This window comes from Labrus bergylta, chromosome 8, assembly GCF_963930695.1.
Source record: "Labrus bergylta chromosome 8, fLabBer1.1, whole genome shotgun sequence".
Taxonomy (NCBI): Eukaryota; Metazoa; Chordata; class Actinopteri; order Labriformes; family Labridae; genus Labrus; species Labrus bergylta.
The window spans coordinates 15185189-15212016 of record NC_089202.1 but is presented as its reverse complement, the minus strand read 5'-3'; the positions used below and the strand labels follow the sequence as shown (position 1 = coordinate 15212016).

At 41.0% G+C, this 26828-nt stretch overlaps 1 protein-coding gene across 5 annotated transcripts in view; it reads right to left on the bottom strand.

Annotated features, from left to right (window-relative positions):
* grik5 (glutamate receptor, ionotropic, kainate 5) overlaps positions 1–26828 on the bottom strand; it is an 82193-nt gene that overhangs the window by 20913 nt on the left and 34452 nt on the right. For all 5 annotated transcript variants that reach the window (XM_065957898.1, XM_065957897.1, XM_065957896.1 and 2 more), the window contains 8 exons: positions 12427–12588; positions 11327–11491; positions 8486–8583; positions 7856–8021; positions 3544–3722; positions 2747–2800; positions 1819–1977; positions 1285–1437 (listed from right to left, as the gene is read on the bottom strand). In XM_065957898.1, the coding sequence (XP_065813970.1) occupies positions 1285–1437; positions 1819–1977; positions 2747–2800; positions 3544–3722; positions 7856–8021; positions 8486–8583; positions 11327–11491; positions 12427–12538 (1086 nt within the window). In that variant the 5' untranslated portion in view covers positions 12539–12588. The remainder of the gene's footprint in view (positions 1–1284; positions 1438–1818; positions 1978–2746; positions 2801–3543; positions 3723–7855; positions 8022–8485; positions 8584–11326; positions 11492–12426; positions 12589–26828) is intronic.

Genomic DNA, 26828 nt, shown 5'->3' with positions numbered 1-26828 from the left:
AGATCAGTCTCAATATTCACAAATGCACACAGAAGGATTCACAAATGTATTTCAATGCACACACAAATATATTTCAAGTCAACAATGGGTCCTTCAAAAGCCGCGATACATCGGCCGGAATATCACCAGTTAAACCAACGACACGCAGTCAATATAGCCACCACGATAAACAACTTCCATGTATAGCACGACAATCACAGAGACTATTTGTGCTGGTCAGATTAAAGATGACTTAATCAGATTGTCTGATAGCTAGGCTAATCGCTGTATGCACAGATGCAACGCTGAAGTGATCACATTAAATCATACCCTTGAATCTACGCTACTGTGATTGGCTGAATAGGAAGGAGACATCTGATTGGCTACAGACATTTCCCTGCTGAAAAAAATGCATTTGTGACTCAAACCACAGCAGGGGAGTCTCAAAAATCCCACACACAAATGCCAAACAGTTTGTAAATGCAGACTGAACAGTTTATATATTTGTGGATTTCTATTACATATATACAAAACTATAAATATTTGTGTGTGAATCAGAAATACATTTGTGAATCTTATTTTTTTACATTTATATAGAACGAAATATATTTGCGTGTACATTGAAATACATTTGTGAATCCTTCTGTGTGCATTTGTGAATATTGAGACTGATCTAACTCCATATTAATCTGGTATTTTTGAATAATCTATAGCTTGATTTTTCCTTGAAGTGTCAGAAAAATTCTTTGACTTCAATGCTGTTGTTTTTTCGAAATATTTAGTTTTTTCAAACCAACACTGAAAATCCAGCCATTCTGTTAATTATCACGTACAATAGAAAAAGAGCAAACTTTACATTTTATATTATGGAAAGAGCCTTTTTGCTAGATATATTACTTAAAATATTAAGTGTTATCCCAATACTTAATGTTATCTTCATAACATATCTTCCTATTGTCTAATCATCTATTATTTTAATGATGTTAACTTTCAGGTTTTAGAACATTTTAAATGCTATTTCCACAATTTTGACAAATGTGAAAAACAAATCTCACTTTAATTTACTCTTCATAATAAATACAAATATTCATTAGAACATTCAAAAGTTGTTTGCCACATCCAAACTTGTTTTTGGGTGAGAAAAAAAAGTTTTTACTATGATGATCATAAATGGAGCCCAAACATTGAAATAATGCTACAACAAATATGAACATCAAAAATGTCAACATCTGAAGACATGAAATTCAGTTAAATTGACCTTTTTATTTCACATTCTGCACATATTCACATTGATCAGCTGTTTACCATGCGCAGGTAGTTCATAAGACTGGTCCCGTGCTGCCAGATCTGAGGCGATGTGCAGCTGAGCGGCTTCACTCCGATTTCCTGACTGCGGTTCAATTCCCTCACCGCCCCCACCACCACATGCACCGCATCAAACATCAGTGCAGACGAGAGCTGTGGCAGAGGGAGAGGAAACAAGAGAATACAAGGGGGGGGGGGGGCAGCAAAGAAAGACAAGGAGTCGAGGGAAAAGATGCAATGAAGAGAAAGGTGTGAGCAGAGATGATTGAACGGTTAACCGGGAAAAAAAGGGTAGAGAGAGAGAGAGAGAGAGAGCAGAGATGCGGTGTATGAGTAAACCAGTGGGGAGGAAACACAGATGGAAACATCAATACCCATTAAATGCAAGCAAAAGACTAGCTGAATCTCTTTAACTGCTCCATGAATCAGCATGAGGAATAAACTAGCTTAATGTTACGTGGCATGCAAACAAAGCTTTGGGAATGACTCCTGAATGTGCGCATGCATGAATACTCAAGTGTCCGTGAGACTGACCGCGGGGCCGGGGTACGTTAGGTCACAGCCCTCCCTCCATGAGAGGTTGAGGCTCCTGATGAACTCCAAATAGAAGGGATGGGTGGTGTTGAACATGGAGAAACCCACAATGTTGGACTGCTCATCTACGATATCATCCAGTCTCAGTAGCGGGAAGTCCTTGAGAGGAGTAGGAAGGGAAAGAGTGAGGGTGTTTGCAGAGAGCGAGAGAGAGAGGGAGAAAATTGAGGTGAGTGACAATGTTGACAGTGTTTCAAATCTTGAAAAAGACTCTGCAAAGAAGAGTGTGATGGAGAAAAAGAGAGGCTACGGGGAATGACAAAATCTAATCTCTGATGGAGGAAGAAAAAAAAAAAAAAAGACACACAGGAAAATTGGGAAAACAGCGATACAGGAGAGGTTGATGGGAAGACTCCTGTACCTTTTGCTGAAATTTAAACACAAGACAGAGTCATGAGGCACAAGAGCACATCATGCACAGAGGGAGGGGGGTCAAACTCCTGCGCAAAGCACTAAGTGACTTATTAACTGAAATGATAGAAGGGGAGGTGAGTATATCAAAGCAGCAGATTAAAACACTAGAAGCGTAGAGAAGGTGGCGGGTGGCAGGAGAAGGACACATCAAGACTGTCATTACCTTCACCTCAGGCCCCCTTTTCTTCTTTTTTTGCTTTTTTTTAAACGCCATCATCCTCTGCACGCCCACATCTTTGTACAGTACGTTCATTTTCCATCCTTCATCTCCACTCTCTATTCTCTCTCTGTCACCTCTTTCATCTCCATCTATCTAACACTTTCCCTGCCTTTGCACCTTTTTTCCCCTCATGAACGGACGGAAGAGCCGGAGCAGGAGAGAGGTAACGAGTGAACATGGAGGGCTAGGAGACAGAAGAGAGGGAAGTGGCAGTATGGGGGAAAAAGCTCTTACCATTGTGGTGAGGATGTACTTGTAAAATGCTGATGTCATCCCAAGCTCTGACGCCTGTAGGACATAGAGAAAAGTAGAGGGAGGTTAAAAAATAAGGAAGAGGCAGGTGGAATACAGCAGGAGGAAAGAGAGGGATGTTGGAGAGATTGATGGAAAGAGAGAGAGAGAGGGAGAGAGAGAGCGAAAGAAAGGGCAAAGGAGGAGAGTTATTGAGAGGCAGAGAGCAAAGGAGACAGTTGGGGGACAAAGATGGGGAGAACATGGGGGAGGATGGATACGTTAATCACAGTTTTACATCATCATGCGAACACTAGGACATTTCGCTGAGGGCATACAGCCGCTGCGATGTGCCCAGCGAAAAAACATCCCATACACATTCAAACTGTGAGTCACTGCGCTGGCTATCGGCATTACAGGCCGTAACATGAATCAGAACAAGCCCGGGTAGCATCTGCACCGCAGCCCTGCAAAATGTTCTTTTGTCAAATACTTTCTTAGGAGGGTAAGTGATTGTTGCTGGCAGACATGAATAAGTATTGTTTCCCTGTGCAGCTCTGGAGGACAGAGGAGGTAAAAATACATGTTCATACTGTTACAACAGCAAACATGAAGCCTATGGGACTTTGGAAGAGCTGCGTAATTATTTTACAGATGATAAACTCTGCATACCCTTCAAAGAATGAAACCTGAATTTTCCTGTATTGATTTTTTTTTTTTTAAAACAGTGTGCATACGTTTATAACTTTCTTATCCTGCTTGTGTGGGTAGATTAAAAGAAAGTATGTGTGAGAACTGACCTTCTTGAGGATGAGATAGGAGACAGACGCGTTGGCATCAATGATGATGGTGGCCACTTTGTCGTCACGGATCTCCTTCAGCAGCGGGGTAGGGTCCAGGTTGTCATCGAGCATCCTGATTGACAACGTCTCCCGGGAGATGAGAAAGCGGCGCACCAGTTCCTCCAATCTCAGCAGGCCTGAGGCAGAGCCAAAGCAGAGCCAGGTCGCATATCAATGTCTGTATCAGTACACACAGCTCACATTTCCAAAAGCTTGGCATGACATGTAAAAACCTTGATTCATCCTCGGACTGTCACATATTTCTGTCATTTTGCAAACTGTGACTGATTGTTTCACTAAATCAGCAGGAAATGAGACATCAAGTCGCATGAGAACACATCTGCACGTTCTCTCTTTATAGGACTTACTGTATTTGTTATTTAGGACTTCTTTTTTTACTTATTTGTATTATTTTATGACCTCCACCAAGGACTTTTTCCATTTAGCGCCTTATGTTTATTTGTTTTTTCTATTAGTATTATATCTCAATCGGACCCCTTCACCAATCCAATGGACATTACTTTTTTAGGATGTCTCAATCCATTAGATCCATGGATACTGTCACCTGGCTCTCACCTGCTGCAACAGTCTATTTCACTCGATGACTATGTGTCAATCTAAGTGTTTAACATCAAAGGAACAGGTCTGCATTAGAGCAACACAAACTTTTCCAGCAGGTACATCTGACTCTTTGTTTTCTAGAGTTATATTTTCAGATGTAAACCATGTTGTTCATGTACATACTGTATATGAAATTAAACTGTTTGTTCAATAAGATAAAGCCTTTACCTTAGACTGTAATTACCCACGACTTTTTCTAAAGCACAAGACCGAAATAGACAGAAGATTAAAATGCTACCAGAAGGCCAACAAATAGGGAAATGTTGTTTTGAGCTTTACTCATTTCTTATTATTAGATTATCTAAAGATACAACTAGCATAAAATGCATCCTTCTGATTATGCACAAGGTAATGTCAACATCGGATACGATGCAAATTCTGCTTCCTGCATATCTAATATCTATTGAAAATGTTGTCAAAATTAAAAATTAATTAATATAAGAATACCTTTAGTCATAGATAAGATTCATTATTCACAGAAATACCAAACCATTTCTTTTTGATGTTGTTGTAAAAAGGGTCAATCATTTTTGTCCTGACACATTTTTCTCGTTCTTTAAGATTGGAGAGTCTGCTTCTCCATACCAATAGAAACGTACTGAGAATAATTATTAGTCTCTTGTAAAGATTTTCTGAAAAATTCTTATTAAAGTACTTTCTTATTGCTCAACTTATGTATGTGAGCTGCATATTTGACCTCACTCCCAACACATGTTTATGTCCCAAGTTCTTAATCATACATTATGCATTATAAACTGTGTTAACATAAAAAAATACACATGGGCTCCAAAAGGTAAACACAATGTGTTTTTACCATTGATCTTGTACTAACAACATGACACGATATAACTCTGTGAGTCCCAATCTTTGTCCAAATCTATTTTTATTCCCAGACAAGATTTATGTGTCCTTCAAAATTTATAATCAGCAGCAAATCACAATGACAGATTTCAAAACATTTTCTATTAAAATAATAAGAAATGAAGTGTGTTGGTGCAGCTTTGGCAGGAGCATGTGCTCCTTGAGTGCTTGTAAATTATGTTGTGTCTGTTGTAACATCCATCAAGTAATTATTTTCAAATGTTTGAGGTGTGTATTTTTTTAGCAAAATAATTAGAAAACCAGAAAATCATCATAATAAAAAAAATAGGGTTGCAAGGAGTCTACAGACTGAAATGATGGATAAGACATGGGGTCGAAGCAATAACTGAAATATAATGCTTGAGACAAGTCTTCTTGAAGCGAATTTCTCTCGAAAATGAGTTTAACCAATGGCAGTCAAGACTCACTTGATATTGTGTGAGGAAGCTGCCTGTACTAGAAAGTCTACCTTGCTGCATCCTAATTGTAATTCCATGGTAAAGCACCCCTAGCTATGTAAATAAGTGGTGGTGGGGCAGGCATCTGGGGGACAGGGTGGAAGAGGAGAGGGAGGAGAAGAGGAGGGGAGAGAGGTAGCACACAGAGCCCTTCAGCAGGAGAAAGCCTCTGTAAGCAGTGGGGTAATCACTGAACCAGGCCAAAACTTTAATTAGTTTGAGGAAGGAGGGGAAAAAATCAATGCACTTTACAGCTTCCTCTCCCCCTCGCTCACTCTTCCTTCCTTCACATATTCTCTCTCTCACACCAACCTCTCTATCTCCCTTGTCTTCAGCCATGTGCTCTAGTTACCTCTCTCTGTCTTTATCCATCTCGCTCGTACGCCGCCCGCCGCCATCTCCTCATCCTGTCTCCCTCTCCCCGTCTTTAACCTCATCCATCTCATGAAAACTGCATAATGGAATTAGGCTCTGATAGCGCGTTGTGACCCAGGCATAGCGAGAGAAGGATACGTCGGAAATGACCCAAAATCTCTGACTCACTCTCATTTAACTGAATATCTATGGACTGTGACTTACACGGCTAGAAGAGAGAGAAATTAGATCAATGCCTTTAACATGATGCCTGGATTCCAAATACGCTGCTTAATTAGCAGTGTGTGCATGGTGGGTGTCAATAAAACGTGTGACTTCACATATTACCCGCCTCACTGACAAAACAGAGCGCATGTCTGCTTCACTTGAACACACCACTCTACAGCGGGGTAAACAAGATGAATAAAACAAGTGGGCTGGTGGTAAACATTGTGTGATGTTGAACCCCTGCAGCTGCACAGCAGAGACGCACACACAATCATACAAGTACCCCAAAACACACTCACACATGTACGGACATCCAGAGCAAACAATACACGCACGCACTCGTAAATTGGCACTTGAGCACATGCATGTGTAAGGACAAAGCGAACCACAGAAAGGAATATATCAGACACACACAAACCGAGCCTCACACACCCACTCGCAGTCTTTCAGAGGAACAAGCCTGTTGAGTGGCAGTTAGCACCTATTCTGCAGCCATGGCAACCAGCTCCATGGCGATAGATAGTGCAGCCAAGTGGGTCAGAGTCTGCGAGTGTGATAACCTTGTATAGATCACCTTCAAGACGATAATGTTACACACACTCACAGCCCTCAGTCTACCTTGCAGATGATGCGGCATCTTTTGGCCCCGAGAAGGTAACCATCAGGCGATCTGCAGCTTCCGATTCCCGTGAGAGGAGAAACCCAGTGAAAAAAAGGCTCTTATCTATCTGTTCAACTGATCATCAAACCTGGAAAAAAAGATGTCTGATGCTATTTCAAAGCTCTTTTACTTCAATGAAATGACAAGTCCCCCAGGAATTCAGCTTACTTCCAGGAAAAACACAGGAAGGCTGTTTTAACTGCTGTGGAGGTAATGGAGGAATCTCAATGAATTCATCAATTTCTGATAATGTCACAGCTTTTTGTTTTGTAATATCTACCCTTTCGCGCTGCCATGAGAAGTGACTCCAATGCTAGTCCCTTTCATTCTGTATCTAATTACCCTTCAGTTTTTGTAGGGCTCTACTTGGCTGCATCACAGATCAGTTTTACTCCCTAATTGATGAAAAATTCTGCCTATTATTCAGAGTGAAATTTAGATGTACAATTATCTTGCTTCCTTCTTCCCGCATAGTGTATTCTGTAACAAATTCCCCTGCTTTGTTTGAATATGACAGCTACCATCAGACCAAGAACTTGAATTCCTAAGAGCTCTGATCGGGCAAAAGCATAATAAATCAATAATGCACTCTCTCAAAATGAAAAATAAAGAGTGCTACTGACTAAGCCCTGAATCCCTTGTGATGTTTAAACTGACTGAGTGCCTGGTAAGTTAAATCAAATGTCCCCTAAGTTCTTTCAATACTGGAAAGCAGTTCAAACAGGAATATTTATGAAATTGGTTTAGCTAAACAACTCTCTGAGGTGGATAAGAGACAAGGTGCTGGTGAGTAATAAAGAGTGAGGCTGCTGTATGAGCTGTGCTCTGAACTCTGACAACAGACACAACTTTATGACCAGACTGTCAAAATGAGTGTCCAAAAGTGCAAAACAGTCACATCCGCCCAAACAGTGTGAATGTGCCAACACTCCCACAGACAAACATAAACACAAACACACAAATATAGAAGGTGAGTAAGCTAGCGAGGACAGATCTCATGCTTTCACACCCACCTTAACACAAAGACAGCCATGCAGTCACAAGTAATCTAATGTAAAAGTGTAAAAGAAAGTGCAGGTGTACTTACATTCAGCCTTGGCACAGACGAGGCTGGCAGAGGGGTAACTGAACGAGCGCAAGATGGCTCCTATGGCCAGGCTCAGGTCTTCGTTGCTAGGGTACAGAGTGACAGAGGCGAAGCGCAGGTATGGCAAGCGAGGAGTCTCCTCCGGACCGATCTTTACATGAGGGATCTAAAAAGAAGAACAGAGGATAATGGAGCTTTTGCCACCCATTTCATGCAATGTCATTAAAACCTTTTGAATTGAATCCTGAAGCAAGGAGACAAACATTAAGCAAGGGAAATGTGTTGTAATTAACTCCCCTCCAAACACAAACTACAAGGGGAGAAAAAGAAGCTCCATTAGAGAGGCTATAGGGTGAAAAGAGAGATAAGAAAGATGGAAACGGTAGAGAACAGAGACACGTAAGGATGAAAGGCAACAGTAAGAAAGGAGAAAAGAGTTGGAAGATGAGGATGATGGTTAATTATGTGAGAGGAAATTCAATAGGCAAGAAAAACAGAACCTCTAGACACATCAATCAAGACATCTGTGTGGTTGGGAGGGGTAGTAAGACAGATATTAGATGCTGGTATACACACAAACATACAGACTTGCACATACTGGTGTGTGTGTTTAATAATTTCCACACTCACCTCCTTCTCTCCACATATATGACTGACAGTAGAGCCAGAGGCGGGGCTGGAGGCGGGACCTATCACAGAGACGACGCCTTTGGGTAGAATCTGACACACTGAAAAGAAAAAAGGGACAGCACACACTGACTATGCTGACACACACACACACACACCTGTTTTATTTTGATGGCAGCACAGAGTTGGTTACAATAGAGGCTGCAGTCAGGAGACTTTGCTGAAGGTGCACTGTGAGTTCAGTTCAGCCACCGATTGTACTGTAGCAGCACAATCAGCCTCATTATTATCAGATTTATTGTGAGATAAACTTACCGATGAGAACAGTAGGGTAGGTCAGGGTTCTCCTGCTGCTATTATTCACTTGTTTAGACACTTTTAATGATTGTAATGATTCTAAAGACATGTTGGACTAATTAATCTCTGGCATCAGAACAAGACTAACAGAATGGTGGTTGCCTTCCATTAACAAATGCCAGATTGCTTAATTACCCTTTTTTCAGGAGGACATTTAGGTTGAATGAGTGCTTTTATACAATACATTTACTACTTTTCATTACTATTATCTTTACTTCTTCTACTATCTCAGGCTCCTCAGGCTCAGTCAGTACAGCAGGCACCCCAAATACAGAGGCCTACAAAAACTCAGCTGCAGGTTCCAGCCCTGACCTTAACCCTTTATTGCAATTCTCCTACATGCAAAAGGCCAAAAAAAAAAAAATAATAATAATGTCTCTGTTATCTCCAGATAGACTCATTTGTCTCACCTTTTTGCAATAAATTCATGTCAAGACGGAACATTATAAGAGAAGTATTGTCCTGATTTGAAGCAATTGAAGGTGCCCGTGTTTTCTTATATCTCCCAACTTTTGTGCAAATGATATGATCAGATCACGATTCTGAACTCATGGTATGGACAAGGTTAAAGTGTTTTCTCTGTATTTGAACCACAACAAATATATATTATATCAAAACTATCTTTCTTAAATTGTTTTATTGAACAAGCTATGTTTTGTTAGCCATGTAGCTAACAAAGCTTTGTCCAAACATGACATACTCCTTTCATCTGACGCGAGTGCCCAGAGTTTGCTCTTCAGACTTGAAATGATTTCTCCTGTTCAGTAGACACAAATAATATAAGAAAATGATGACAGGACAAAGTTGTTGTTAAATGTCTCTCTTGTAACTGTTATCGCACACACACGCACACGCGCACACGCGCACACGCGCACATGTACACACGCCCACACACACAGCTAACACTGAGCTAGACATTGTATATTTTCAGTTTGTCAGTAAAAAAGCCAAAGATCATACAAGATATTTGTAAATGTCAAACTTCTTCTTTGTATGTAACATCTTCCACCAACAAAGATTGACACCATTATACACTCAGGGCTTTCATACTTAAGCTTACACGAATGCTTGCCTGTTTTTTTTAAGAGTCTTCAGACTTCACAGTGATTTTCTTTCACAGATATCGCAGAATTTATTCCTCTGACTTCACAGTGCTATTCTGACTTTCATAAAAGCGCTTTCCTCTCTGGTTTATTCAGTTTTTATTTTAATTCATCCCAATTAGTCCTCTTCAGTCCCTGCTGTTGTCTATGGATGTACATGCCCACACTGCATCCAATTTGTGAATGTGCACATGTGTCTGCAGGAGGAGATGTGTGTGATTGATGTGTAAATGTTTTGTGTGTGTGTGTGTGTGTGTGTGTGTGTGTGTGTGTGTGTGTGTGTGTGTGTGTGTGTGGGGGTGGGTGGGTGTCGTGAGCCTGCGTGCCTCAGACAGACGTAGCTGTAAGATGATGAGCTCTCCGATCCAGAGACAAAAAAAAGGCTGCAGGGAAACAAGCCTGTCAGAGTCTCCTGCCCATCGGTCAAGGACACAAACAAACACACACACACACACACACACACACACACACACACACACACACACACACACACACACACACACACACACACACACACACACACACACACACACACACACACACACACACACACGCACACACACGCACACACACGCGCACACACGCGCACACACACAAACACACACACAAAAACACACTCACACATACGCAAACAACGGCAACTCAAGCATGCACAAATGTACACATCCCTTCTCAAGCACACATAGACATAGTGCGTGTAGCCTGTGGCAGGGTCAGTGACCTATTAGAAGAGGAGCAGGGAGTCAGTGTCTCCTCTGTGACTGGATTTAGCAGCTCCTCTATCTTTATAGACTCCAAACATTCTGTTTTAACTCGCTGTATTGATACAAATTTCATGGAGTGGTCTCTGTGGTGTAGTGCTCATTCTCTTGGCCTGCACTGCTGATCTGTATTAGAATTTGATGATTTGTTTTTGTGCTAGCCTGCAGAATACACAGTGCCAGCTGTTACTGGAGGGCACTGGTCCATTTTTTTTTTAATGAGACGGGTTTACTGGCCCATTACTGGTCTCCAATGACGTGTAATCTAACCAGAACAAGCCCTTACTGGTTCCTAATCACATGGAAGTGCTGGTGTTTTTTTATCATCTAGTAATCGTAAGAGTGTTTTTTTTTGCTTTTTTAGAAAGTTTAACAGCCTTTTTTTGAAGAAAAAAAACTACAAGCAGCTTTCTTAAATAAATGAAAAACCTGCAGTATTCAGAAGATCTGTTTCATTTCTACTCTGTGCAGGTCACTTTGAAGCTCAAAAATATTATTTTAAATAATATCTGCTGATATTTTTTTTATTTATCTTCCGATGTGGGATTAAACTATCCTTTTATGTGTGATTCTCATATTGATATGTCTTTCTGTCTTCTTTCATGTGAATCAGCTCCACTCACTGGTGTCAGTTGTGTCATACTGGGAGTCTTTCTGCAGCTCGTATATGTCCACCTCCACTCGGGCTCGGGCCGGACCCTCCATCACGCTGTTGATGTTCTCCCTGGCCAGAGCCAGCGCAAGCCGTTCCCCGCGCCCACACACAGACTGGTCGTCCAGGATCGCCGCTAGAGAGGCAGAGAGGGAAGAAAAGACAGGTGAAGCAGAGGAGAGGAGGCCAGAGGAGGATGATGGAGGGCAGAGAGGGGGAAGAAAAAGGTGAGGAGTGAGCCAAAGAGATTCAGAGCTGTTATGTGAAAGGGGAATAAGAGTGCAGCAGACAGAGAATTAACAACCACAGAAGAAATGAAGGGGTTTAACCTTGTTCAAATAAGTAAGGGATTTGGGACCCAAACAAAATCATCAAATTGAAGTAATATGTTTTCATTATTTTCAGGATAGTCCCCATTCACATAAGCAATAAGTTAAAATTATAAGATCTCGCTTCAATGGAAATTGTTGGTTATTAAAATACTGACTTTTTTCTATTTGAAAAAATGTTGCTAAAAAGCTCTCAGCCCCTTTACCCATTTTTTTGCAACTCCCTTAAACAATGTCTGTTCAAGAAAGAAGGTTAAACCTCGCCTCCATTGTAAATGTCACAGAGTCGTAAAGGCAGGGTAGAGCTGTTCTGCTGCTGAGCCAATCAGAATATGTAGTAACAGTGTTTGTATGTAAAGCTTACACTGTGTGTTACAAGTCTTGCCTCTCTGTGTGACGTGTGCTTCTGCAACACGTCACACAATGTAAAATCGTACACTGGGACACAATTTTTTTTTAAACATCTCAGAACAGTTTTTTGGAGCAGCTTTATTTCCCACTATTTTGTACACCTGCTTTCATACAGCAGATCAGAAGGACTTAAGTGTATCAATGAGGATTGTATCTCTTAATCACTTTTAGATGGGAAGATATTTTACTGAACAAGGACAGGTTGAACACATGTTTATATTATTCGCACTAATTTGGATTTCCAGTGCTTTTCTGTCCTACAGTAGGCTACAACAAACCATGACATTTGTGTTGAGAAACTTTATGAATCTAGGGATGGCTTTCCACTCACCCATGCGGACGGAGGAGAGCAAAGGGGCCTGACAGAGGGAGTATGGCGGCATGGTGACTAGCAGGAAAGAGAGGAAATGTATTGACAGCAGCAGTGCTGGCAGAGCCGGCATCTTCTACTGCTCCTCATGGAGAACGGTCTGCTGGCTGCCTGTACCACCACCTGCAGGAGCGGAGGAGAAAACACAGCACGTTACTAGAGACGTACTCACTTTCCTGGCACACAATGTCTCTCTTTCAAATTGTCATCCCAAAGCTTATCTGCTGTTTGCTCTGTCACACTCCAATGTAGTGGGGAGCACGTTATAATTTGACAGCACGTATTGTAGACTTTTATATTCTGCTATGAAGATGTTCACTGTCATATCACAGAGGCAGCCCATGCATGCAGCCTGTCAAATAAAATACAGTGCACACTTCTCTATTCATGTCGCCTGTGGAAAGTGTGCTGTTAAGAACTGACAATATTCAGCCTCGAAGAGATCTCTGGGGGTTCAAACAAAACATCAAAACAACTGGCACCTACTGTATGTGGCTGCACATACCGACATAGGCATACATATAACAGGAATGCACTCACAAACAAATAACACTCAGACTCAAAGGAACAAAACAACTGTCCCGACAACATTCACATTGATACAAGATACATTCATGCACACCTGAACACAGTTTTCAATAGCCTAACCCCCCCGCCTCCACCTCTAAAGACACACAAACAGAGAAAAAGTGCATAAAGAGAGCTCAGCTGAGCTTCAAGCAGCCCTCTCCAGGAGTGACAAACCTTGCTCTGACTGACAACACTACAAGGACAGAGAAAGAAAGTAGGGAGGGATGAAAACACAGGAAAGGTGGAGGAGGAGCTTTGTGTGACAGACAGGAGGGGGAGGTTGTGTGAGGGGTGGTGTTGGAGTTGGAGATGGTGTTGATGGCAGTCCTGGCAGTCTGGGTCGCCAGTCTGATCTTAAAGACAGGTCTGACAGACAGCTGAAGACTCTGTTTGTGACCTTCAATTGACCCCTGCAGCTGTAACCAGGGGGATGCTTGAGATGTAGAAAGCCGACCTGTGACCCTGACAAGTTAAAAAGAGTTGTGTTGCATTGTGCGTTTGTGTAGATGTACATCAAAGAGACAGATGATGTGGATTGTCGGTCACTGAGTTGAATGAATATCCCTCCCACCTTTTTTCCAAAGCTCTTTGCCTTTGAGATATATATTTTTTACCTTTCAAACAGCTTTGATGTTATAGCACATGGAAAAAAAATCTGCAACCCTACCGTTTCAATTCAACTTCACTTCCAAATTTAGTATGTATGACATAAATTCATATTTAAGTAAATGCCACCTGAAGTTGAAACGACGACTGTTTGGTCATATGTAGCAAATTTGGGTACCTTGCTTGCTGAGTTGACAGACTTGATGTCATATTATGCAGAAACATGGCAGAACAAATAAACATTGACTTAAAAGTGTAAAAGCTTGTATTTGTTCATGTGGTGCATATCATTTATTAGCTTATATTTTATTGCTATTATGTTATTTTCATTTCTCCATTAATCTCTGTCCACGTAGAGTGACCTTGAATAGTTGTGAGCAAAACATCAAACACATCTTCCTTTGAGGTCTACATGATATGAGAAAAATATATACCGGTATGTCTAACATTTTTTAAAATTCTTAACGATAATAAGTGTGATACATTTTCAGAAGAATAAAAAATGCATATTAGCTATAACGCAGTTTCCATGATTCTCTGTTGTTCTTCATGTCTAACACATTACCTGTGTTTGCAATATGTCCCCTCTGAATCTAGAATAAATGTTAGCCAGTTAGCTTCATCGTACTGCATCAGTACGGTGAGAAAACATTCCCATTAAACCCAGGCCTCTATCCAATGGGTAAAATGTCTGCATGCAGAGTGAGAGAGTTCTGCTTACTTCAAAAAATTGTATTAATGGGATGAATTCAGACTTCTTGGTGAGTTAACTGCAAATGTGCATGATGTGATGTCATAGAAATTTCAGTTAATTGTGCAGTCCTACTTCTATTTATGTGTGCATGTTGTTTTTATGTTTCAACCTGAAGCTAGTGAACACACTGAAGAAGAATTCTTCCACATGGGATCTGCTAGCACATAAAAGGGTTACTCCTTAAAAAAAGACAATGGTTATTGTTTTATCTTTCAAACACTGATGTTTAAAGCACGTCAAAAAATACACAACCCTATGCTGTCAATCCCTCTTCAAATCTCATAAAACCACCAAACTCTTCTATTTTTCCTTTTGTTCTTTACCCTCTATGTGCTTTCCCCCCTTTCTTTCTGTTTAACTTCATTCATGTTTCATCGTTGGGTTTACTGTGGCAAGCATGTGCAGGGAGCATGTTTGTATTCCTAATAGTAGGCGCCATACTGTGCAGATGGTCATGTTGTTCTCATTATCGTTACCGCATCTCAGGATGAATAGAGGCAAGGCCATCTGTATGTGTGACACAACATAGAATAACAGGCACACAGTCGGAGGAGTTTCAGTGTGTTCGATAAGTCATTCTTGTTTCAGCACAGCCTTAAAGATGCCAATAAATAAATAATAACTGAACCAAAAAAGTGAGTTCCATGCTTTCATAGCTGAATATTCACCCCGCACACTATTGTATTGTGCTGCACATTACATTGCTACAAATTATTACAATTACGTTTGGTTGGATATAACAACTGTATTGTCTTTCTCCTATAGCAGCAATGGTCTCATTCTGGATTTACCCTTCACCAAAGTGTGTGTGTGTGTGTGTGTGTGTGTGTGTGTGTGTGTGTGTGTGTGTGTGTGTGTGTGTGTGTGTGTGTGTGTGTGTGTGTGTGTGTGTGAGGTGTCCAGACCTGTGTGTCTATTCTAAGACATGTATGGGCATGCCTTAGTGTGATGGTGTATTGATCGAGGCCAGCCGAAGTGGTGGGCCCTCAGGTGCAGTCAATCAAAACAATGGAGGAACCTATCATAGGAGCGCAGCATTTTCACAGGAGCCACCTGATTGGCTATTACCAAGGAGCAGATTGCCATGATGACAAATAAGATCCTATGCCTTCATCAATGCTGGAATGGAACCGGTGCTATTTCATTGTTATTGAGTGCTATTGACAGTATTAGACAGCAAAGATTACAGCATCTATACTCCAAGGAAGGGGGAGACGGGGGGGGGGAGGCGGAAAGCTGTGATAGAAGTAAGGAGAATAAGTGAAAAAAAAGGAGAAGAGAGGGAATGGGCCGAGCACAACGGGGGAATAAAAGAACGAAATTGAATACAGAGAGAAGAGATTGGAAAGTATTTCTGCAGAAAGAGAGACACAGAGCAGGATAGAGATAGAGAAGCAGAAGAGCAGCGGTGGAAAGTAACAAAGTAGATTTATACAGGTTATGTATTTTGAGGTACTTGAATATTTTTCACGATATGTTACTTTATACTTAAATCCTATACATTCTGTCAACCTGTAAAGTATGAAGCATTGTTATAGATAAAGATTAATCCCCCAACAGTACATTAAGTCGTTAAAATCAGCTCCACTTCATCTAAAGTGGCTGCAACATCAAAATCCTGCACAGGCTATATGTTGCAGTATTTCATCAATAATCCATTATGTGTAATAAAATATACTGAGGACATTCTGTCACATTGACCTTGCATTACATCAGAAGTTGGAGACTGTTTATCACTAATGGTACATTTCATTCTGGTTACTGCTTTAAGGATCACAAAGTTGGATGGACTTTCTTCCTGAAAAAAATATTTTAATGATGTCCTGATTTTCATGTCTTAAGCTCTGCTGCTAAAGTGGCCAAATTACCTCATGTCTCTTAAGAATTACTACTTCAGTACATGATCCAAATACTTCTTAATTTTGATATTCCAATACGTATCGTACAAACTATCATTAATTCCCTGTAAGTTTTTAGCACTTTACTAACCAATGTTTTTCATGACTTTTAATAGTGATTATTAACTGTAAAGAGTTTGATTACCTTACTCTTAAAACGTCTTGTTCTCAGGCCTCATCTGCTATGTATGTAATCAGTGGAGGGACAGCGAGGGTTGAGACCCTATCAGTTTTAGGGGTGACACCTCTGTTAGTAATCATCAGGTTGTATCATAAACTGTGTCTGAAAGCACTTTTCTTTAACGGTTGAATATTTATGCGGGACAGGACTGTGCACAGTACACACTAGAATCTGATACAGGCCACATTCAAAAAAGAGTATCAACAGCCCCCCCCCAGAGATCTGGACAATAAATCCAAATTGAGCATTAAAGCTTGCAGAGTGAATACAGTCCTAGTTAGCTTGAGCTTAAAGTTGCATTTTTTTCATTAATTTAGAGATACCAGCAAGGCAGGACAAGTTCTGTGCCAAGACTGTGATGGTCTCCGGCTGGAATACATCACAGTAAGAGTTAGGTTTTGTCCAGCAATGGAAAAAGAAAGCATGGGAGCAGGTGCACCAAGTGAGGTGATGCATAATTGAGAAGGGGAGAGGGCCGAGCACTGACCCCTGAGGCACCCCTCAGGGGTCAGTGATTGGTGGATAGGTGGCGGAGGAACTTAAATAAAAATTAACTTTAAATGAAGCTTGTATTAAATGGCACTGAGAATTCAATTTATTGCTGCAGTACTAAATTGAATTCTTCTATCACTGCAGGAGAGGGAGAGAAAGCTATAATCTGGTGGTAAAAGTTGGAGAGACTCAAAGAGACAAGCAAAAGTCATAGATGTAGAAAGACCAAACAGCAAGATACGATAGTCTATTTAATTTGCAAGGACTGTGTGTCTGGCTCTGTTACTGTAGTTGTAAATGGCTGAGTCCCTGCAGCAGTCGGGTGTCAGTCTGCAGGGAGCCGGAGCAGCGAGAGGCCCAAGCAGAGCCAGACTTGTCTGAGCTGTACAGAAAAACACTGCTCCTAGCCCTCCTCGCTCACTTTCATTCTGCACCCTGCTGTAAGTCAACCCGCATGCTGGCATCACTGAGACAAACACAAATGCAAAAATACATAAAATATCCTGACTAGCTGTGTGAGTTGATGTGTGTTTGTGTCCACGCAAGAAGGAGTATAAAAGGAGAGAGAATGGAAAGGGAGAGAGGGGAGTCATCCCAGTTGGAGATTTAGCTGTTTGCTGCATGCATTCATCTTAGTGTGTGTGTATGAAAGCATATTCATATTCTTGTGTGTGTGTGTGTGTGTGTGTGTGTGTGTGTGTGTGTGTGTGTGTGTGTGTGTGTGTGTGTGTCTGAGAGCGCGCGAGAGAGACTTGGCAGCTTGCTCATCGTGTCTGCAGTGCCTATTATGAAAGAGAAAACCGTAAAATCAGAGATCTTAATTATCTGGAGGGAGCGAGAGGGAGACGCAGGGATGTGCGGAAGAGGGTTGGAAGTGCGAGAGAAGAGGGAGAGAGGGAGGGAGGAGGGAGGGATGGGGGAGATATGGAGAGAACCAGAAAACGAGGGAACGCTATCTCTCCCCACATCCCCAGGCAGATGAGGAGAGGATGAACTGAGGCTTAAGCAAAGGAAGCAGGATGAGCGATAGCATGGAAGGACTGGAAGAGGAGAAATAGAGGGACGACGAGAGAAAGACAAAAAAGAACTCAAGAGGGAGAAAAGCAGCTCAAGGGGGGGTGAGGAGAAGGAGAAGGATGTCCATGGGGGGCTAGCGAATCATTTGTTTCCCCCCCTTATGCCTTATTGTATGACACAAGAAAATCTGACAGTTATCATAATAGAAGAATGAATCATTCCCGTAATTGAATTTGCAAGTGGAACGGCTTTAGTGGTTGTGGATTTAAGACGACTGTACCTCTAGCCATGCTGGAACACAACTGTTTTTTGATTATTTTTTGTAGGAATTAACAGTTATTGTCGACCAGAGACAGGCTGCGTACCCTCAAAGAGCATGGTCAGATAATTTTTTTAAGGCCGGACAGTATGGATGAGCTGGGAGGTCTGTTTAGTTTGTGTGTGTGAGAGAGAGAGAGAGAGAGAGAGAGAGAGAGAGAGAGAGAGAGAGAGAGAGAGAGAGAGAGAGAGAGTGTGTCATTTGAGGAGTGGAAAAATACCAAAGACCTTCCCCTCACCCCTTTTGGCTTTTTGTAGGATTAAGTGTTTAGTACTTTGTGTCTGAATCTAATATCAAAGCAGCAGCACAGGTTCTTGGTCGCATTGACTCAGCATTTTCACTTTGCAACCTCTCACACCTTCTCCCTCTCCTCTCCTGTTGCATTTACCTCTTTAATCTCACCATCTCTGCCATTCGCTTATATTACCTTTGTCCTCCCCTTCATCCCACCATCTCTGTTGTTTCAGAATTTGTGTTTATAAGCCTCACCTTCCTACCTATTGCCAGTGTTACAGGCTTTTGAGAATCAAATTTAACATTTCAACAGTTTGAGCAAATACAATGAGTCACTTGAACCAGGAAGCCCTTACCAATATCTTAAATTAGATTTTTGAAAATGTTTACAATACAAGGCTACAATAAATATTGTATTTCAATTCAACAAGAGTGCAATAAACTAAGCCTTGTGAAGCTTATAGCGTTTGCTTTGGAGGAATGATCATTTCACTCCAGTGAAGGTAAAAGAATCAAATCGGTCGACCCAATGCACTCAAATACAGCAACGCCACAAAGACTAAGAGATGAATATGAAACGACAAAAAACTTTTAACTCATAATGTGTTCAAGGGCACAGTTGCGGCACTGGCCAAGTGGTTAGTTTGCACACCCCATGTACAGAGGCTGTAGTCGTAGATGCCGGTGGCCAGTCCCCACTCTCTCTGTCTCTCTCCGGGATTACAAACTCTATCCACTCTCTCTGTCTCTCCAATAAAGGAAAAAAAGCCCCAAAATAAATCTAGGTGATACAATTGTGTTTTTCATTAGTACATTTTGACCTCTGTCATTTTGTATCTACAGTACATAAATTATAAAGTAGAAATGTTTTACCTTTTGGTTTTCAATCTAGAAAATAGATGTTTCTTATATATAATAATGAATGGAGTTTATTGTTGGATTAAAAGAGCGGTTTGTTCCTTGTTTGTATTTTAAGTCACTGACAATTTCTAGGAACATTAAAAAAAAAGTTACATTGCTCACAAACAAAAACCACAAATGTAATTGTTTGAGCAGACGTGGTTATTGTTTCCATATAGATTTAAACATCAACCAAGACTTGACTTGGGTGGAAACAATGTGGACCTAAAAGGCAGATAAGATTCCTGTTGCTACGGGTGACTCAACCTAAAACAGAGATAAAATAGTTTGATGACGTCTAAGTAACATAAGATCATAAGAATAACAAAACTCATATGATGGAGACGCAATGGTACGTGCCTTAGGACAAGTCAATATTCTACAGTTAAATTCACATTATGTTTAGTCAGTCATGTTTATTGTTGTGATTTTGCTCTGATGAAATATTCATAAGTGACACTCTCTTAAAGCTTTAGGTTGTGAACTTTCATCTCTGACATATTATTTGTGGTGCAGAAAGCGTGTGCATTTTATTCCTTTAAATAAATAAAGGCATTACTCTTTTTTTTATCAATGCTGATTTCTAAAAGCACTGCACCCACCTTGGATTTGTTGATACCTTTCTAATTTCTAAAATAAACACAAGTAGCAACCCTAGTTACACAACATCAATTAAACAATTATTCTATTGTGGATCTCGTCAGGTGTTAATGTGAGTGTTCCCAATCCATGTGTGTCATTTTATCTCCTTCTCCCATTCACTTCCTGTACTTTCACATTGTCCTCCTTTGGCAAGGCTGCAGACATTTTGATCTCTCATTTCAGCGTCCTGCCCCTCTCTCTCTTTGTCTCTCTCTCTCTCTCGCTCTCTCTCCACCTCCACCTCTGTATCTCGTCTCACTCAGCCTCTGTCTGTTTTCTCTCTGCTCCTCAGGAACACTCCATGCCCCTGTCTCTTTACTGACCTCTCTCTCGCCTCGCTTTCTATCTTAGCTCTCTCAGGTCTCTTCAATCTCAACAGTGCACTTTGTCTGTTACAGTACCTCCCCCCCCCCTTCCTTCCCCCAGTCTTCATCTCCCTCCCCCCTTTCTTTCTCTGTTCATTGGACATGGATAAATTCTTTCCAGTCGTCTCCTTGACAAAGAGGCCCTCAGTCAGTGACACCGCCTGCTTGGGGAACCGCAGTGCTCCTGTGACACTGTCACATCCGAGTATGTCACACGCACAAACATACACACACAAACAAACGCACCATCCGCAAGTTGCACACACATACACGAACTCTCGAGGAAGGTTTTTTTGGTTTGTTTTTTTGCTCTGCATCTGTGTCCGAGTGCAAGCTTGTGTATTATCCGTTTGTACAGGCCAGCAGCGACTTTGCATTTCCGCCTTTCTGCATGCATATGTACCACATGCTGTTCAGATCAGTGTTGTTGGGGTCGGGCAAACTCGATGCACCGCTTCCCCCCAGGAGCTGTTTAAAAAAGATGTGCAGTTCAGTGTCACTGGCTGTCGTTACAGGTCCCACTTGTTGCAGACGAGACTTACATAAGAACAGCAGTTTAATCACAATTAGGACGCTCTCCTTGAACTCACTCGTCCTCTGGCTTGTTTGTGGAGCTAAAATTTGCATGTAGAGCAAAGCCTTGGAAATATAAGAGTGATATTATTACACATGGCACTGTGGAGAGAACAATGTCTGAGTGCAAATAGAGCGCTGCCAATTTAAATCAGCGTCCGCTACAAGGTGGACGTCACAGTCAATGACTTCACTTTCACACTAAATGGAAGGTACGGATGGAGTCTCACGGACGTTACATATTTGTTTTTGTTTTTTTGGTTTGACTACACACCTCTTGTGTTTTGACATTTATTAACTGTAACAATTTTTTGCTCTTTGTTCATAGTTTTCTTTCTCCTCCTGGCCAACCTAGAAGGAGGAGGAGGAAGAGGAGGAGGAGGAGGAATGTCTTTTTGAATCGTCTCTCCTGAGGCTTCTTTCAGCGTTTTTTACGCTAGAGACTTTTTGAGTGTGTGAATAGTATTTCCCTCGTCTTTTAAAAGAGCTTAGCACCAATGGTGTGAGTCTGTGAAGTCCAATGACACATTGGGAGGTTTTATTTGGCTAAACGAAAATCTTGAATAAAATCGGCGTAGTGGCATCAGCAGTTTAAATCAAAACAGGGATCTTCTGTGAGTTTTAGACGACGACTGATGCTGAATAGTTTGATAACATTTGATACTGTTCAGTCAGAGGAACTATGTCACATAAAGGGGAGCACTTTGCTGTCAAAAGTTACGTTTGATCAATCAGTCAGAGCACAAAAGCTTTACAACATAGACCTGTTTGTGAATCACTTGACGCTGACGAGGAATCAACGCTTTGAAATAACCAGGTATTTAAATTGAACATGAAAGAGAAAACGGAAACTCAACGTTCATATGCGGAGAGACAGACAAAGATAGAGTATTTGCCTTCACTCTGCCGCAGCTCTGTGATGAACCTATGAACCGACTCCACGCAGCTCTCCCACTTAGACACCCACACACCCTAAAAACACACACATACAACAGATACACAGAAATGTACATGAACATATCCAACATAATCACCTTCATACACACACACACACGCACACACAGACACGCACGCATGCACGCACACACACTGTACAGGTTGTGGATTAAATGACTCAGACGGCATTTGCTCCCTCTGTCCCTCTCTCTCCGTCATTGTCAGGTTTTGCTGCCGTGGCAACAGAGTCGAGGCTAAGAGGAGGAAGGAGTGGAAGGGAGATGTAGAGTTTGAGAGACGAGAGAGAGAGGGGGGGAGGGAGAGAGAGAGAGAGAGAGTGAAGGAACAGGTAAATGAAAGATCGGGGAGTCAGGGCCTGTTGATCATGTGAGGCGGGGCTTCGTCACTCCTGTGGTGTGTGTGTGTTTCTGTTTGATTGACTAAGCTCTAACAGTCAGAGGCAGAAACACAAGGAATGTTATTTTGCTGCGTGACTGGGAGCAAGTGTTCACTCTGCGCCTGACTTGGACGTGCGCACTCGGACATGTTGCGTGTCCACTCGTTGTGTAACTCCGTCACCCACTCCACGTCTCAAAACTGGTCATCTGAGATCAGGATGAGCCGGCACACTGATAGAGAGAGACTAAATAGATGTGAAAACTAAAAGGGGAAAGCGAGTGCTGTGAGAGTGCTCTTGTGATTCGAGTTTACATGTGGGGCTTCTGGTTTGTGTTTTCGTCTGTGCTAATTTGCTCCGCAGAAAGCAGCATGCTCAAATTTGGTTTGTTTTCAGCTGCCCCGGGCAGGAGACAAATTCTCTCTGACTGCACTTCTCAGACTCAGTTCAACATCTGAAAAAGGATTCACTTGCAACTATGCAAAGTGACTACGCAAAGACAAAAATATGTAGGGCAAGTCAGTGTTCTCATACAGGAGAGGAAAGATGGTGCTCTCTTGTAGAGTTCAATCATCGACTATTTATACAGAACGCCAAGGTTCAAATCCTGAGGAAAAACAAAGTGTTACATCATGTTTGTTTGGAAGATCTCTACCAGCTCTTTCTTTTTAGACGTTTCACAAAGAAAATCAGCGAGTTGTTAGATTCTCTACTTTATAATGTTTACATGGATGAGTAATAAGATCACAACACTCGAATCATCGAAGAGTAGATACTTATGATCGCTGCAGGTGTGAGGAAAGGCAGCCAGAGAGTCAGTGAGAAAATAAAGAGTTTCAATTAAATGTTTTTCCATGAACAGAGATTAGGTTGATAATAAAATGATTGAATCACATATTAACTTTGCTAGTGTTTTATTAGTAATCATCACTTGTAAGTACTTGCGCGTTGAACCTTCCAGTTAAATCAAAGCCTTCTTCACACATCCGCTTGTTAATTTGGAACTGTAACACATTTGTAAGTTTAGTAAGCACCAGGCAGCGGATGAAAAATAATCTAATTTATTGAAAACAAATGTAGTAATTATCTTGTTTACTTCATGTTCCTTCATCTGACATTGTTTTGCGAGTGTGCCTTGGGATAAACGCATGAAAAATACATTTTTTTACTTCTGACGCTGCAATTAAAATAGCTGGGAACTTTGCATCAGTGCCAGATTGCGAATATAAGCCGTGAATAATGCTGTGTGACGCGAGACAGCGCCAAACTGTGTTGACTCAGCGACAATCTGAAGTCTGCGCTTTAAGAGATAATCCTAACTCCGGCCTTTCTGTTAGTACAGCGGGAAAAATCTGACTGTCACCGAAAACTAACTCCTACCACGGTTTCTCAAATCCGATAAAGTTATTCCGAAAAGAAGTGCTCTATTTATTTTTTTCAACATGTGTACAGATAAAGAAACAACCCCCCCTGTATTGGATTACATAATTGATCAAATTATTTATGAGCAATTTCATTAAAGCAAGGGGAAAGAACAGCCCCATCCATTTTAAAAAGGTCACAGAAGCGATAACACAATGGAGCCCCCAGGGTTTTTTTTTTCATGTTGGAAACAACATGGGTATGAATATAGCTCCTGACCTTGGCTGATGTCACTCCCTCTCTCCCATGTTGTCTTTCATTCTGCACTCTGAAACAACGAGCCCAGTGGAAATGCCAGGAGAATAATCTTTAATAATGCCAGATTGTGGAGCGCTTTAAATGCATAGAAAACGCCACAAAGCTGGAGGAGGCAAGAAACACAATATAATGACTTCTCAGTATTCTGCTTGTGTTAAGCCATAAATTATTATTCTAATCAAATCATTATATCAGAATAATACTTATTTTTTTAGATTAACTGTACAAGCTTATAGACCATAATAACATTAAAATCTTTATTTTAATACTGACCATGAAAACCGCTTTAATCCGAACATTTTGTATTCTACTAATCCTGAGGCTGTGCAGATGTTCTATCATGGCTGCATGTTCCAGATAATAACTGTATATTAAGAAATAAAAGTGCTATTTGTTGGTCTTTATGTTATCTAAATCGCCCAGGGATAGTTTGTCCAGCTCTGATTGATGTTAGCCTTGTTGAGCGATATAACCAGCTGCCATACATATTAATCAGATCAAATTAGTCATATAATTATCTTATTAAATAAGTGGCGTAACCAGAGGCTTAGCAGAGTTTTATTACCCTAAAATATTTCACAGTTCTCCTGAATATGCTGCATCTCTACTCAAGATGTTGTATAATTCTGTCACCCATGACTGCGTCTAAAATTGGTCATCTCGGCTCAACACGAGACATCAGGCTATTAGGCCTGATAGGGACTGACTGCAAAGGGGAGGGAAGGGGGGGGCAGCATTCAGCAAAATACAGAAATGGAGTGACTGGGCACTTTAAAGATGTTGTGGTGCATCAGTTTTGCATAAAAATCTTTTTATTTGTGTAGCCATCTGGGCTAAATGGGTAACATTGTCAAATAGTTTTCAGATGCCCCGGGCAAGATGCAATTTGTCCTTTTTCATTCTGTAACTTTAAAGCCAAGATGAGAGACAAAAAAGGACATAACGAATGAGTCAGAGTGTGCACATTTTAGGGATTCAACAATTTAGTGTGATTTATGAACACAAGGTTTTTCTCCCTTGTTATTCAGAGATGAAGCTTTAAAGTATGTTGATGAGAGAAACACTGATGAGCGTTTTAAATCCCTGAAAGTATTATTGTGACGTGGTATAAATTTAAGTTAATTTTTGATACAGACAATTTTCAAACAGATATCTTGTTTAGACGTCAATCAGCATTTGTTTTTTAAGACAAGACAGTGCACACACTTTCTATTACGATATGATAGCAGATTTTGATACAACCACACAACAAACCCAGATCATTTTATATTCTCTGTGTTCCAATTTACATTCATAGAAGTTTTCCTCCACTTCTCCTCTCACTTTACAGAACACAGCCTCCACCATATTACTGACCACACAACATGGGGTCATCATGGGGTCTCCTGGATAAACCACTCAACAAAAATGTCACAGGATAAGTTCAGCTTGATCTAATTTATAGTCTAATGCTGATCATAAATTGTCTTAATTCTTACAGTAGATCAAACTGATGTTTATATCAGTGTTCGCTGCACAGTTTGTGCTCTATGTTACTATTTTTAAGAATACCCTGAAACTTACTCTAAGACGTTTTTCGCCAGTTATCCACAGTATATAACTCTACAAGCGAAGCAGACCATCCGCAGGACAATTTACTATTTCTATTGAGTTATTCTTAATCCCTTTCATTCCTGTCATCCACAGGACAAAGAAGATTACAGCATGTTGTTTACATTTTCCTCATCGATGTTTCACTGTGACTTTTCTCTTAGTCAGTAGGAAGGGTGCAGGAGGAGAGTTTTCTTCAGCAGATTTACTCAAAAGGCATTTAAAGAGCAGGAGAACAAAGAGGTGATAAGTGTCACTTTGTTCACATGGGATACAAGACCCAACAAAGCCAATATGAAATTCCTCATTGCTGATGAAAACTGATGAGGTGAGAGTTTCATTGAAGAATATGCGCCTCTATCAAAGTCATTACGTGTATTTGGATTAAGAAATAAAACATGTTGTGCTGTGAGCAAATGAAAATACTTTATGTCTACAGTCAGAATGAACACAGGTTGAAGATGGTGTTTTAGTGTAAGACAATCCCACTTATTCAAGCGGCATGCAAGACGAGTGTTTGACTACTCAGCCCATGTTTTGAGAAATAAGCTCCATATGTGTTTCTTGATGATTGGATTCAGTGGAAGGTCAGCAGCAAAGCAACGGAGGCTGGGGGTCTGAACTTAACAATGGCTGACATGATCGAAGGAATTTGACAAATGGTGAATCATTTCCTGCCATGTGACCCTTTAATCTATCGGTACATCAATATTTAATGTCTCTCTCAAGCAGGACGGATCAGCTCTTCAACCTCCTCAACACATTTCAGCAGAGCAAGAGAGCTGCATCTCTGCAGGAGAGCCGTCCAAATACAAAAGGAAACAAATTGCTATGCTGCTGTTTTTCAGTACAAGTGCAGGTCACTTTCAGGCTGTGTGTGTGCGCGCATGTTTCTGCGTGTATGTGTGTGTCCATGACCGCAGTGTAACCTTCACAAGGTCAACTAAGCGACTCGGTGATCAAACACTGCAGCAGTACTACATTCAGTCCAGCTTTCTCATGCTAAATTGTTGCTTATCTCTCCGCCTGCTCTATGCTAATGGTTGGTAGCATATGCTAAAAGCAATGACTGTTAGAGTATTTATGCAACAGCAGCGTATTTAGTGCAGGATTAGCATTTTGTTTGCCTCATTGTAGAGTAAATCAGTTCCAAGCACTGGTGAATAAATGCATAATACACTGAGTTAGCCCATGGTACATTATCCTTAG